General features: G+C 41.8%; 1 protein-coding gene across 2 annotated transcripts in view; it reads left to right on the top strand.

Moving 5' to 3' along the window:
- The window catches only part of MAML3 (mastermind like transcriptional coactivator 3), a 435,963-nt gene that overhangs the window by 258,236 nt on the left and 163,427 nt on the right, over positions 1-14,300 (top strand). For both annotated transcript variants that reach the window (XM_031010178.3, XM_031010177.3), the window contains exon 2: positions 3,677-5,269. In XM_031010178.3, the coding sequence (XP_030866038.3) occupies positions 3,677-5,269 (1,593 nt within the window). The remainder of the gene's footprint in view (positions 1-3,676; positions 5,270-14,300) is intronic.

Here is a 14,300-nt window from a genome sequence, read left to right as displayed (position 1 = left end):
TGGACTGTGTTTGATATTGTAAAAATATAAGATTTAGGAACAAGGGTTAGACTGGATTTTTACTCAAGGACCCTTTCTACTCTGTTTACTTTTCTTTCTTTCTTTCTTTCTTCCTTTCTTTTTTAAGATGGAGTCTTGCTCTGTCAGCAGGCTAGAGTGCAGTGGCACGATCTCAGCTCACTGCAGCCCCTGCCTCCCAGGTTCAAGTGATTCTCCTGCCTCAGTCTCCTGAGTAGATGGGACTACAGGTGTGTGCCACCACCCCAGCAAAATTTTGTATTTTTAGTAGAGACGGGGTTTCACCGTGTTGGCCAGGATGGTCTCAATCTCTTGACCTCGTGATCTGCCCACCTCAGCCTCCCAAAGTGCTGGGATTACAGGCGTGAGCTACTGTGCCTGGCCATACTTTTCAAATATAATCATCTACTTATGAAAAAGCACCTAGCAGTAAAATGACACTTTGTGAACTTTACCGCATCTGCACATTAGTTTTATTATCCATGGTGCTCCTCTAGAGGCCTGGCAGTTTCACATGTGAATGTTCAGGTGTCAGGGCAGAGGGAATCCTCCCCCTCTCTTGCATTGGTTCTGTAATACACGGCACCTTGCCAAGAATAAGAGAGTACCTGAGTGGAAAGACCATTGAGCCTTTTCTCTCCTACCCTGTCATTCTGCCTTCTGCCTGCAACTATGTAAAGTCACTGAAACCCTTCTAACCCCTCCCAGTTGCCCCTCGGTCACTCAGCAAGCATCTCCCCAGTAGCTATTCTATGCCAAGCTCTTTCACCACGGCCACATGCACTGGCCCTTTCTGACAGAAAGGAAAGCAGCACACAGATGAGTTAGGTTTATAATTGATAAGTCCATAGAGTTAGCAAGACTTCGTAACTGGACTTTTAAAATGAGTCCAGTTAAGTGGATAACACTCTTTAGGGTAAGAGATCTATCACTCCCAAAACCAGGAATGTAGAGGCTGGAATCAGGCATTCCTTATGGTCAATGGGGCTGCCTCCTGCTCAGATTCAAACTCTTCTCTTAGCCCGGTGAATTAGACAATAGAATGATTCATTCCATTTGCAATTGTTTATTAACCCCTGCTATGAACCTGAGGACTGGGTGCAGGCCTGTGGTGCTTACACAGTAAGCACGTCAGCCACGGTTCCTACCTTCTTGGAACTCACCAAACAGACACTTAAGCAGCTGCCCCAAAGTGTGAAAAAGCTATGGTAGTGAAGTACAGACTGCTTGGAAAGACCTATTTCAGGACATCCAACCTAGTATAGTTGGTCAAGGAAGGCACCTAACATATAGCTAGGGTGGAGAAGAGTATAAGAGAAGATTTCCTAGAGTAAGTGAAATCTAAGATCTAACCTGAAAAATAAGCAGCTATTACCCAGGGGAAGAGGAGAGGGAGCAGGAGGACGTTCCAAGAAAACAAAACAACATGGACAATGCCCTAGAGGCAGAAGGAAGCTTAGCACCTTAAAGGTGAAAGAATTCTAGGCTCTGAAGAGAAACCGGAGTATCAGCACCTTTAAGGAACTAAAAGTTTCAAGAGAGTTTATGGAAAATGTAGGGTAAGGGAGAAGAGGGGAGGAGATGCTGAATAGAGAGGCAAAAAGGTGAGCCTGGAAAGATGAGCAGGAGCCAGGTGATTTTTGGCAAGAGTCAGTTTGGACTTTTTTTTTTTTTTTTTTTTTGAGACGGAGTCTCGCTCTATCACCCAGGCTGGAGTGCAGTGGCACAATCTCGGCTCACTGCAAGCTCCACCTCCCGGGTTCATGCCATTCTCCTGCCTCAGCCTCTCAAGTAGCTGGGACTAAAGGTGCCCGCCACCACGCCCGGCTAATTTTTTGTATTTTTTTTTTAAGTACAGATGGGGTTTCACCGTGTTTGCCAGGGTGGTCTCAATCTCCTGACCGCGTGAGCCACCGCTCCCGGCCCCGATTTGGACTTTAACCTAAAGACAGTGGAAATCATTGCAGAGTTATACACAAGAAAGGCAGTCTATTTTTTTTTTTTTTTTTTTTTTTTTTTTTGGAAAATGTGGCATTATAAGGAGTAGATTCAGGGAACACAAAACAGTAAATAAAAAAATAGACTAAAGAGCAAATGAATGGAGGCAAAGCGTAAAAGACGAGTTAGAAGATGGCTGCAACAATCTAGTAAGAGATAATGGTATCCTGGCCAAGGACAGTAACAGTAAGGGAGGAAGGAGATGAGGGGGCATATTAGTTATATTTTGGAGGTGGAATCCATAGGACTTGGTGATTGCTGACGTGGGAGGTTTCAAGAAAAATGCTCAAGTATCTGACTTGAATAAATGGATAGATACTGAGATGGGGAACATTGATGAGGATCTCGTTTGGGTAACAAAGGATAATAAGCTCAGTGTTGAGACATGTTGAGTTTTAGATGTCCATGAAATATCCAGCAGGAGAACATTGGATTTAGTGGAGCTGAGCACTAATCCAATGAGCCTGCTTCAACTATCTTCTCTAGGCCAACGACCCCAAAACAATGTACCCAGCCCAGTTTTGTGAGCCTGGGAAGATGAGCATCTTTTGGGGCCGTCAGCCTAGAGAAGATAGTTGAAGCTGTTGTAATCGATGAAGTTGTCTAAGAAAGAATGTAGAGTGAGCAGAAGGAGAAAAAAAGCTTAAGACAAAACATTGAAGAATCCCATCCTTTAGGAAAAAGAAAGACTACATAAGAGATTGAGAAAGAGCTGGTAAAGGGAGAAAGGAGGAAATTGAGAAGAGTGTGATGTTGTGGAAACCGGTGGAAATGTGCTTTTAGAAAAGAGTGAGCCTATCAAAAGGTGCTGAAAGGTGAGGTCACATAAGGAACTTAAAGTAAGTTTGGGATTGCATTAAACATTAACTTTCGATTCTATGCTATTTAGTACATGTGTTAAATTCCATATTCTTAGAAGTTTTTATTTTAGCATTTTTTTAAAATGTTGATTTAATTCCTTGATGTTCTCATTTAAGTTGTGGCAAGAATTTAGGATAGGTATTAACATCGTTTTCAAGTATGTTACATTTTGGTCCAAGTCTCATGTCTAGCATTCATGGTGGCTCACACCTGTAATCCCAGCACTTAGGAAGGCTGAGGCAGGCTGATCACTTGAGGCCAGGAGTTCCAGACCAGCCTAGCCAACAGGGTGAAACCCCGTCTCTACTAAAAATACAAAAATTAGCCAGGCATGGTGGCGCATGCCTGTAATCCTAGCTACTCTGGAGGCTGAGGCAGCAGAATCGCTTGAACCTGGGAGGTGAAGGTCTCAGTGAACCAAGATAGCACCACTGCACTCCAGCCTGGGCAACAGAGCAAGACTCCATCTCAAAAACAAAAAAAGAAAGAAAATAATAACAGATTATTCTTCCTTGCTGAGAGTATTGCCCTTATTAACTATCTCTTTTCTTTTGTTTCCCACCCTTCAATCTTTTGTTTGTTTTCTATCTCTTAGCCCTGTGAGCTCTGCTTTTAGATAAAACCTTTTCCCATACAATTTGAATTGCAGTGTTGCCTGATTTTGAAATTATAAGTATGACTTCTTTCCTGTGTGTCGTAAACCACTTAAAAGTTAGTTCATCGCAATGCACATCTCAATCCTTAAAGAGTAAAATATGACTTGGAGGTTTAGTCATCCTCTTTCCTGTTTCTTTTCCAGCTACAAGAGACTGTGAAAAGGAAGTTGGAAGGAGCTCGATCACCACTTAATGGAGACCAGCAGAATGGTGCTTGTGATGGGAATTTTTCTCCGACTAGCAAACGAATTCGAAAGGACATTTCTGCGGGGATGGAAGCCATCAACAATTTGCCCAATAACATGCCACTGCCTTCAGCTTCTCCTCTTCACCAACTTGACCTGAAACCTTCTTTGCCCTTGCAGAACAGTGGAACTCACACTCCTGGGCTTCTAGAAGATCTAAGTAAGAATGGTAGGCTCCCTGAGATTAAACTTCCTGTCAACGGTTGCAGTGACCTGGAGGATAGCTTCACCATCTTGCAGAGCAAAGACCTCAAACAAGAACCTCTCGATGACCCTACTTGCATAGACACATCAGAAACATCTCTTTCAAATCAGAACAAGCTGTTCTCAGACATTAATCTGAATGATCAGGAGTGGCAAGAATTAATAGATGAATTGGCCAACACGGTTCCTGAGGATGACATACAGGACCTGTTCAACGAAGACTTTGAAGAGAAGAAGGAGCCAGAATTCTCGCAGCCAGCAACTGAGACCCCTCTCTCCCAGGAGAGTGCGAGCGTGAAGAGCGACCCCTCTCACTCTCCCTTCGCACATGTCTCCATGGGATCTCCCCAGGCGAGGCCTTCTTCTTCTGGTCCTCCCTTTTCTACTGTCTCCACGGCCACTAGTTTACCTTCTGTTGCCAGCACTCCCGCAGCTCCAAACCCTGCAAGCTCACCAGCAAACTGTGCTGTCCAGTCCCCTCAAACTCCAAACCAAGCCCACACTCCAGGCCAAGCTCCACCTCGGCCTGGAAATGGTTATCTCCTGAATCCGGCAGCAGTGACAGTGGCCGGTTCAGCGTCAGGGCCTGTGGCTGTGCCCAGCTCTGACATGTCTCCAGCAGAACAGCTCAAACAGATGGCTGCACAGCAGCAACAAAGGGCCAAACTCATGCAGCAGAAGCAGCAACAGCAACAGCAGCAGCAGCAGCAGCAGCAACAGCAGCAGCAGCAGCAGCAGCAGCAACAACACTCAAATCAGACTTCCAATTGGTCTCCCTTAGGACCTCCCTCTAGTCCATATGGAGCAGCTTTTACTGCAGAAAAACCAAATAGCCCAATGATGTACCCCCAAGCCTTTAACAACCAAAACCCTATAGTGCCTCCAATGGCAAACAACCTGCAGAAGACAACAATGAATAACTACCTCCCTCAGAATCACATGAATATGATCAATCAGCAGCCAAATAACTTGGGTACAAACTCCTTAAACAAACAGCACAATATTCTTACTTATGGCAACACTAAACCCCTGACGCACTTCAATGCAGACCTAAGTCAGAGGATGACACCACCAGTGGCCAACCCCAACAAAAACCCCTTGATGCCGTATATCCAGCAGCAGCAACAGCAGCAGCAGCAGCAGCAGCAGCAGCAGCCGCCACCACCTCCACAGCTCCAGGCCCCCAGGGCACACCTGAGCGAAGACCAGAAACGCATGCTTCTCATGAAGCAGAAAGGAGTGATGAATCAGCCCATGGCTTACGCTGCACTTCCATCCCACGGTCAGGTAAGTGTGAAAGTGAGACACACTTCAAGCAGTTCTTGCGGTGCATTTCAGACTGTCGATGTGTGATGTTCTACAAGCTTCCACTGTAGTGGGGTCTAATTGGCCTGCAGAAAACCTCTTTACACATCCTCAGGTAGTGGCCAGGTTTGGAGTGTTCTTTTTCCATTTCTCCTAAGAGATGGAAAAGGGTGGCACGATAAACTTTCGTGTATTTCAGTGTCTAGGAATCAAACTTCTTTTATTCCCAACTGCAGATAAGAATTACATAAAATTCTCACTCTGAGGGAGGCCGCAGAGGTCACTCCACCAAACACGGCACTACCTCTGTAGCTTCTCTCCCAGCTTGCATGATCCCAGGCTCTGGGTGGTGGGAAGCAGGGGACATTCAGGGCCATCTGCAACAGTTTTATAAGGCCCTGAGCAGCCTTCGGCTGTCTTACTGAATTATGAATAATGGGAAATTTGGCTTGTTGATGTTCAAATATAGGAGAGCTTTCTGGATTTTCAAAGTGAAGTGGAGGGTAGATTTTTGTAGGACCTTATAATGTTTAAACACTTGCTGCTAGACTAGCAACAGTTAGAAGCTGGTTCAGTCTTCTTACTTGGGAGTGCAATGAAACCTCTCTGATTCATTCAGCTCTATTTCAGGAAAATGTGATGGTGAATATATCTTAGTGCTGTATTAAAATAAAGTCTCTACTTTCCCACTGTCCTCCTTCATGGGAGGTTGGGCTCTTGGTGTGCATGGTGAAAAATGAGCAGCAACCAGTCGGGAAGTGAATAGTCATTGACAAGCTTTTCACTCTCTTCATCCTGACCAGTGGCAAACAGCCAAAGCTCCTTTAATATAACATTTTTTCTACCCTGAAGGAGAGAGTGGGGAAATGCCCATTAAAGCGACTCCCCTTGCCCTACATGGATGAATTCAAGAGAGATCATCTTACTGCCAGTTGCTGTGCTGTGCCTCAATTCTTCCAGGATGCAGACACGGTCATTTTACTTGGAGAATTTGCAGAAAAGTCTTTGCTTTAGAGGCCCTCATGTCTAAACAGGTTCTAACTAGTGCTTGGGTAGGTGTCCACAGTTGAGTACTTTAGAAGCACTGGGAAATAACACAGGCAGATCTTGCCTCACTTGGTTATTTGCATCTTGTAGCTCCTGGAGTGCCCCACCCCACCCCCGAAACCCCAAGCTTGATGGAGCTGCAGGGCTGGAGGTGGTGCTGGCCTGCAGAGACAGGCCTGAGCTCTGTGGCTTCATTCTTGTCCTCAGCCTTACAACCCCCAAACCTCACAGTGGCTTCTTGTCTGCACATGCCAGCCGGCTCTAAAGATTCCATCTGGATAAATAAAAGTATAACTTGGTTTACATTGACTGCAATCAGTAGCTACTAGAAAAATATCACTGAAATGTGAACTTCCATGTATTATCTTAGTTTCATTAAGAATATATACCATTGGGGAGATAACAGCATTTTATACACTCCAGATTAAGTTCTGAAGCAGGCAGAAATATAGGCAATATACATGAATGTTTGTAGTAGCCCAGGCGTGTCAGAAGGTTTATGAGATCACAAGCTGTCAGAATGGTCTGTTGTTAATACAAATTGTGCTTCTACATTTGCTGTTTTTACACTAGCTACATTAGAGTATTTCCTTCAAGCCAGACCAAAGATGAATAATTAATTCCAGTTCACAGGCTCTGCAGACATGTGAGTGCAATGATGCACCCATCCTCACCCCCACTAAATGTCTTTCAAAATGTGCCAACTTGGGACAAGTTCCTGTCTTTGCGGGAACATGAGTTTTAAGGGTACTTCTTTGAGGTCCTTATGCCTGCCTAACTATGTGTCACTGAAGCTGGTAGCTGCAGAGGTCATGTTTTGAAAGAGCTCAGTCAGCTGGAGAAGCAAAGTGATGTTTTTCTGGATTAAATCTGTGTGCTCCTCCTCTCTTCTGTCATCTCACGAAGTATTTTCAGTGTGGACAGAATATTCTTTTGTGAGTCCTCATTAGAATAATCACTTCTTAACCTCACAAAATCTCATCAGGTAAAAGCGTGCTTTTTAATGAAATATTAACTCACCACTGTTTGAAACGAGCTTCAAAATACATATATAAACATGTGAATGTCTTTCTGCAAACATATCATTTATTTCTTGTTTTTATCTGATTGTGAAGCAGTATTTACATAGTTCTCAGAATAGTTCATTACATTATATGCGGGTACATTCCACAAATATGAGCACGAATTACAGGTACGATATAAAATATAATTATACATAGGTTTAGTTCCGTTTCGTTTTCTGCTATTGCTAGTGAAAACTCACTTTATTCTTTGTTGATCACAATGACCATGATCAACATTTCGTTTTAATGAATGACTTCAGCAGCAAAGCCTTTTAGGCACGTTTATTTCAAGAAAATTGTCTTTTACAGATGTTTACTTATTTGGAACATTTGTATAAAATGCCATCTCAGAAATGAATAGAAATGCGCTTACTTCCTGTATATTTCAAAAAACAGGGAAACAAAAATAGAAACAAAAGATATTTCAAAATTTTGAATGTGTTTTATCTAGTAATTGCATTTCTCAGAATTTACATATTATTCTTTTTGATCAGATGGTTGAACAAAGATTATGCTTATGGTGTTACTTATGATAGTGAAAAATTTGATCCAAAAATAAGTATTTTGGAAAAATAAATACGTACATGACATTCATGATATAAATGAATGACTAATCATATGGAAATGCTCATAATATGAATAAAATAGATCATAAAACAATTATATGTTACAATCCAAATTGTGACTTTTAATATGTGTAGAAAAATACTGATAACTAAAATGTTATTTTAGGAATTCTAAATACTGAATTCCTAAAATGTTAGGAATGATATTTATTTCTGGCTGGAAAAATTATGAGTGATATTGTTTTCCTCTTTATATTTAACTGAATTTTCTAAACTTTCTATCATACATGTGTATTAATTCTACCCTCTGGGAAAATACTTTTTTAAGGAAGGGAAACTCCCTACTTAAAAAAGTTTACCCTTCGTTAATTCTTTTTTTAAAAAAATTCTTAGTTGAATTGATTTGCCAGTTGGATTGAGGCAATATCATTGTTTGCTATTCATTGACATATATTAGTTGTGAATCCCTGCTTTAGTGAGTAGTCCTAAAACCTGCCTCCCACACTCAGTTTCTTTTCCATTCTGTCTCCTAATCCCTTTACCATGTTCTCATTCCTAGAAAATTTTAGCTAAATTAGTGACAGTGAAAGTAGCAATAACATTTTTTACCATTAAAAGTTTTTGAATCTTCTGAGATATGTTCTTATATTATTTCTTTGTTCTTATATTATTTCTTTATTCCCTTTATTTTTATTCTCTTTCTTTTTTTTTTTTTTTTTTTTGAGACGGAGTCTCCCTATGTCGCCCAGGCTGGAGTGCAGTCGCACGATCTCTGCTCACTGCAAACTCCACCTCCCGGGTTCACGCCATTCTCCTGCCTCAGCCTCCCGAGTAGCTGGGACTACAGGCGCCTGCCAGCATGCCTGGCTAATTTTTGTGTGTGTGTGTTTAGTAGAGACAAGGTTTCACCGTGTTAGCCAGGATGGTCTCGATCTCCTGACCTCGTGATCCGCCCGCCTCAGCCTTCCAAAGTACTGGGATTACAGGTGTGAGCCACGGCGCCTGGCCTACTTTTTTTTGTTTTAAAACCTTCTGGAACTTCTATTCATCATGGACTAAACCTCCCAGATTGTCTCTAATTTTCTTCTTACCAGCTTCACTTTTTAAACATTAATACATAATATTTACACATATTTATGGGGTACATGTGATATTTTGTTACAGGCATAGAATATGTAATTATCAAGTCAGGGTATTTAGGGCATCCATCACTGTATTTATTCTTTCTTTCTTTCTTTTTTTGAGAAAGAGTCTCACTTTGTTGCCCAGACTGGAGTGTAGTGGCACTATCATAGCTCACTGCAGCTTTGAATTCCTGGACTCAAGCCATCTTCCCACCTCATACCCCAAGCAGCTGGGACTACAGGCATGTGCCACCATACCTGGCTAATTTTTTTTTTTTAATTTTCAGTAGAGACAAGGTCTCACTATGTTGCCCAGTCTAGTGTCCAACCACTGAACTGAAGCGATCTTCCTGCCTTGGCTTCCCATAGTGCTGGGATTACAGGCGTGAGCCACCGCACCCGGCCTGAGTATTTATTATTTCTATGTGATGGGAGCATTTCAAGTCCTCACTTGTAGCTATTTGAAATATACACTACATGTTCTCCAATTTTTAAAATATGTGTTTTTGTTATGAAATAGAACTTACTATGGTCACATCTGGTTTTTTTCCGTCCTAATCCTGTTGTTTCTCAAGGACAGGATCTCTCTCTCTTCTCTCTTACACACACACTTTAACTGATTTTTGCATAGTGCCTAGCACTGTGTCTTAAACATAAGGATGTTCAATAAATCATTTGATGGTGATCATCAAAGTTTGGGTCAAAAATATGATTACAGTTGATTATCAGCTCCAATGGAGAAAGCATTAGCACAAGTAACACAGAGCCGCTTTTGAGATCAAATAGAAAAGCCGAAAAGGCAAGTCTAGAATGAATCCTTTGATAGGAGGTGATTATCTTGAACCAGCGGAACAACAGTGAGATTGCTGGGAAGGCAACCACAATCCCTGTGTCTGACAAACAAAAAACAATGGAGCAACTATGAAAGAAGTAAACCAAAAGCAGAGACCACTTGCTGGTCAAGGACGGTCACAGGCCAGCCCAGAGCCCAAGAATAATTCCTGTGGGGAAGAGCAGAAAGGGAATCATTTCCAAAATGTGGTGTTAATTTTTCATACTTGCAATCTTAGGACTAGATACATCATAGGTGACTGTGCTACTTTATTCTTTACACGTGTGTTTTCTACATGTGGCTGTGTGCATCATAATGAGTATATGTGCTCATATTTTACAGAATGTTTTTCACTTTCAATTTTATTTTACCAGAATTTGTGGAATGCCCTGTGTGGTATGTTATTATAAGCTTTTTAGTCATAAAATCTCCAGAGAAAGAACAGAGCTGCAATATTCATAGCCATCATGGAAATCTCTTGGAAGATACATTTTCCTTAACTTTAAGCAGCCAGGCGTGGTGGCTCACGCCTGTAATCCCAGCACTTTAGGAGGCCGAGTCGGGTGGATCACCTGAGGCCAGGAGTTCGAGAGCAGCCTGACCAACATGGTGAAACCCCATCTCTACTAAAAATACAAAAAAATTATATGGGAGTGGTGGCAGGCGCCTGTAATCCCAGCTAATTGGGAGGCTGAGGCAGGAGAATCACTTGAACCTGGGAGGCAGGGGTTTCAGTGACTGCCCATTGCATTCCAGCCTGGGCAACAAGAGCAAAACTCTCAAAAAAAAAAGACAAGCAATTCTTTTAAAAAAAAAAAAAAAACTTTAAGAACCTGGAACCCCTTTGTTCAGTTTCCTTGATGTATATATTGTTTACCTTATCCAAGTAATACACATGCACAGTTCAGAAAGTCAAATACTGCTAGGGGGATTTTGATGAGAAACAGTAGTCTCCTGCTTCACCCACGCCATTCTTAATTTCTGCTTGCCAAAGGCAGCCACTTCCACGTTGTCTTCTCATTTATCTCCATAAATTGCGTTTCTCAAGTTTTCAGTTACTCAATTCTACAGAAGATGGGGGGTGCAGCTACTTACTACCTCCTGACAAACAAACACAAGCCCCCCACACACAGTCTCTCTCTTTCTCTTCCCCATCCTCTCAGTGTAACTAGCTATATTACAAATCATGATTTTAAAAAGTAGCCCATGTTTACAAGACTAATTTTTGCATAGTGCCTCACAGTTTAGCCATGTAGTATACTATGATTTTGTTTCCTTACTTGTATAGCTTTTTGTTTTCCTTGGAATTTATGATTGCCCTTTTGGGCAGGGTGAGGGGCATGTATTGTCTCTGTACCTACTTTCGATCCATCCTTAAACTTTTCTGACCGTGTAAAACATTCAATATGATCAAGCACATCAGATAATATAGTTTTTCTCATGTTTCCTTTTCTTTTCCCTCTCTCCCTCCCTCCGTCTTTCCTTCTCTCCTGAAGTTCTCTGCCCTGTTGGTTCTGTCCACTTCTGTCCTGCAGTTTTCTTGGTCTGCTGCTTAACGGAAGTCTTGCAATCACCCTTCACCATCGTTCTTGGAACGTTTCACCACCATTCTGTGTTGCGTCGGCTGTTTTCTCGATCCCACCTCTTTCTTGAATTATTCCCTCAAATTGGTGGAAGTCCTCATAGTTTCTTACAAAAGGATAAATGGGAGATTGTTCCTATGGAACCAATTTTTGAGACTGTGTTTATCCTTACATTTGATTAATAGTTTACCTGATGTAGAATTATAGGTTTTTTTGTTGTTGTTGTTTGTTTATTTGTTTGTGTTTTTAAGACAGAGTCTCGCTCCATCGCCCAGGCTGGAGTGCAGTAGCTCGATCTTGGCTCACTGCCACCTCTGCCTCCCAGGTTCAAGTGATTCTCCTGCCTCAGGCTCCTGAGTAGCTGGGATTACAGGTGCGTGCCACCACACCCAGCTAATTTTTGTATTTTTAGTAGAGATAGAGTTTCACCATATTGGCCAGGATGGTCTCAAACTCCTGAACTCAGATGATCCACCTGCCTCGGCCTCCCAAAGTGCTGGGATTACAGACGTGAGCCACTGTGCCCAGCCTATAGAGTTACAGTTTAGAAAACACATTTAATTAGAATTTTAAAGGCATTTCTTCATGGTCCTCTGACTTACCTACTATTAAGTCCAGGGCCATTTGGATTCCCCAACCTATGTGTGTAACCTGTTTTTTTTTCACTCTGATAACTTTTCTAATATTCTTTACCCTGAAATTTCATGATGATACACCTTATTGCAGCTCTTTTTCATTCACTGTATCTAGTACTATGCACTTTTTAAAAAAAAAAATCTGGAATTGTGTGTCCTTAAGATCTTGGATATGTTCTTAGATTATTTCTTTGGTAATTTCTCTCTTCTTTTTTCTCCTTTTTTAACTTTCTGGAACTTCTGTTTATTATGTATTAAACCTTCTGGATTGTACTCTGATTTTCATATCTTTTCTATTTTTCATGTCTTTGTCCTTTTGCTCTATGCTCTGAGATTTCCTTCATCTTCCAACCCAATTATTAAATATTTCATTTTATCACATTTTTAATTTCCATAGGCTCTTTCTATACTCTAATTTATCCTTTTCAATCCAAGGCTATTAATTATCATTTTAAAATGAAGCTTTCCAGGCCTGGAGCAGTGGCTCACACCTGTAATCCCAGCACTTTGGGAGGCTGAGGCGGGCGGATCACTTGAGTTGAGATCATCCTGGCCAATATGGTGAAACCCCGTCTCTACTAAAAATGCAAAACTTAGCCGAGCGTGGTGATGCATGCCTGTTGTCCCAGCTACTCAGAGGCTGAGGCAGGAGAATCACTTGAACCCAGGAGGCAGAGGTTGCAGTGAGCCAAGATCGCACCACTGCACTGCAGTCTGGGCAACAGAGTGAGACTCCGTTTCAATAAATAAATAAATAAATACAATTAAGCTTTCCTGTGCTTCCTGCTTTGTCTGTTTCTCCTAAGCATATTTTTTCATATGCTTGTTTTTCTTTCTTTCATAAAAGAAGCTTTTCTCAAATATCTGTTTAAGAGAGAGGCAAAATAAAGCTAATTAGTTGCTCTGTGTGCTTAGATGGGGCTTGTAAAATGTGGTGCTTTGTTATAGGGTGATTCGCCTAGAACCTGCCCATTTCACTGGGTCAATGTTTGTAGATTGTTTTCCCTTAAGCTAGACAGGAAAGACTTCCATCTCATGGCTGAGGGTTGTAAACTTAGATGCTGGCTTTCTGGAGCTGAATAAGGGTAGGGAGGTAAGAAATGGTGGTGATGCTGAGGGGCGTGTCTTACTAAGTTCTATGTAGACTTTCACTTAATCTCCCTCTTTTCATATGGCTCCTCAACCCACTCTGGCTAGGCCTGGGGTCCAGGATTTCCAGAGTCCTGTGGTTTCATCTCTGCAGAGTAATCCACCCGCCTTCTTCTTGTCTGAGGGAGGGTATCTGGTCCACTTCTTAATTATACAGGATTGCAGCCAGTTTTCCTTTTTGCACTCCCATCTACCCTGGCATTCAGAGGTGCCTCTGGTTCCTAAGTCTTCACGGCGTTGTTTAGCTTGAATCGTCTTGCTTGATTTTTGGCTTCTTCTACTGCAGGATTAGATTCAGCTTTCTCTAAGCTGCTAAGTCGTTTACCACTCAGCCAGCTGATTTTCATCTCCCAAAATTTTGTTGACACCCCTCAATTCCTATTGCCATCTCCCATCTTCTTTGTTCTTAAATGTTTATGTCATTTTTATTCCTGTATTGTGATTGTACTGGAGCATCGGAGGAAGCCAAGATTAATGTGGGTGTTCGTTCTACCAGAGGCTCCTTCAGTGATTTTCAACACCTTTCTGTTGAATATCGAATATTGTCCAAATTGAAATGTATAACTTTACAGCAGAATTCACATTATTGTTTCTAACACTTTTGGCTCCAATAGAGTGGGTTTCACAAAACCAAAAGTGCTCTCTTAACACAAAATTTACACATGTCAAATACATGTATTGAAAAAGACAACAGTGTCAACATGATCATCATGCTATTTTGGAAGAAGATTTTGTGATTATAACTATTGAGTAGTTTTCAGAATCTTGAAATACTGACTTACTTCAAGGACTATAAAAACAGTTCAGGTTCATGACTCTGACTAAGCCAGTAGTACCTGGCCACTCAGGGGCAAGGTGGAATATGGACAGAACACTTCTCACTGACTGAATCCAGGCCTTCCCCGCTGAGGGGAAACCAGCAAGCAGAAGGGCCCCAAAATCCAGATCTTAAGTGCAGTGCCCCTGCTGATGGGTAAAATACCTCGTTTCCGTGTACATCCTGGCATATTTTG

The sequence above is a fragment of the Gorilla gorilla genome, chromosome 3 (assembly GCF_029281585.2).
Source record: "Gorilla gorilla gorilla isolate KB3781 chromosome 3, NHGRI_mGorGor1-v2.1_pri, whole genome shotgun sequence".
Lineage (NCBI taxonomy): Eukaryota > Metazoa > Chordata > Mammalia > Primates > Hominidae > Gorilla > Gorilla gorilla.
The sequence above is the reverse complement of the archived record's forward strand: the minus strand, read 5'-3'. Positions and strand labels throughout refer to the sequence as shown.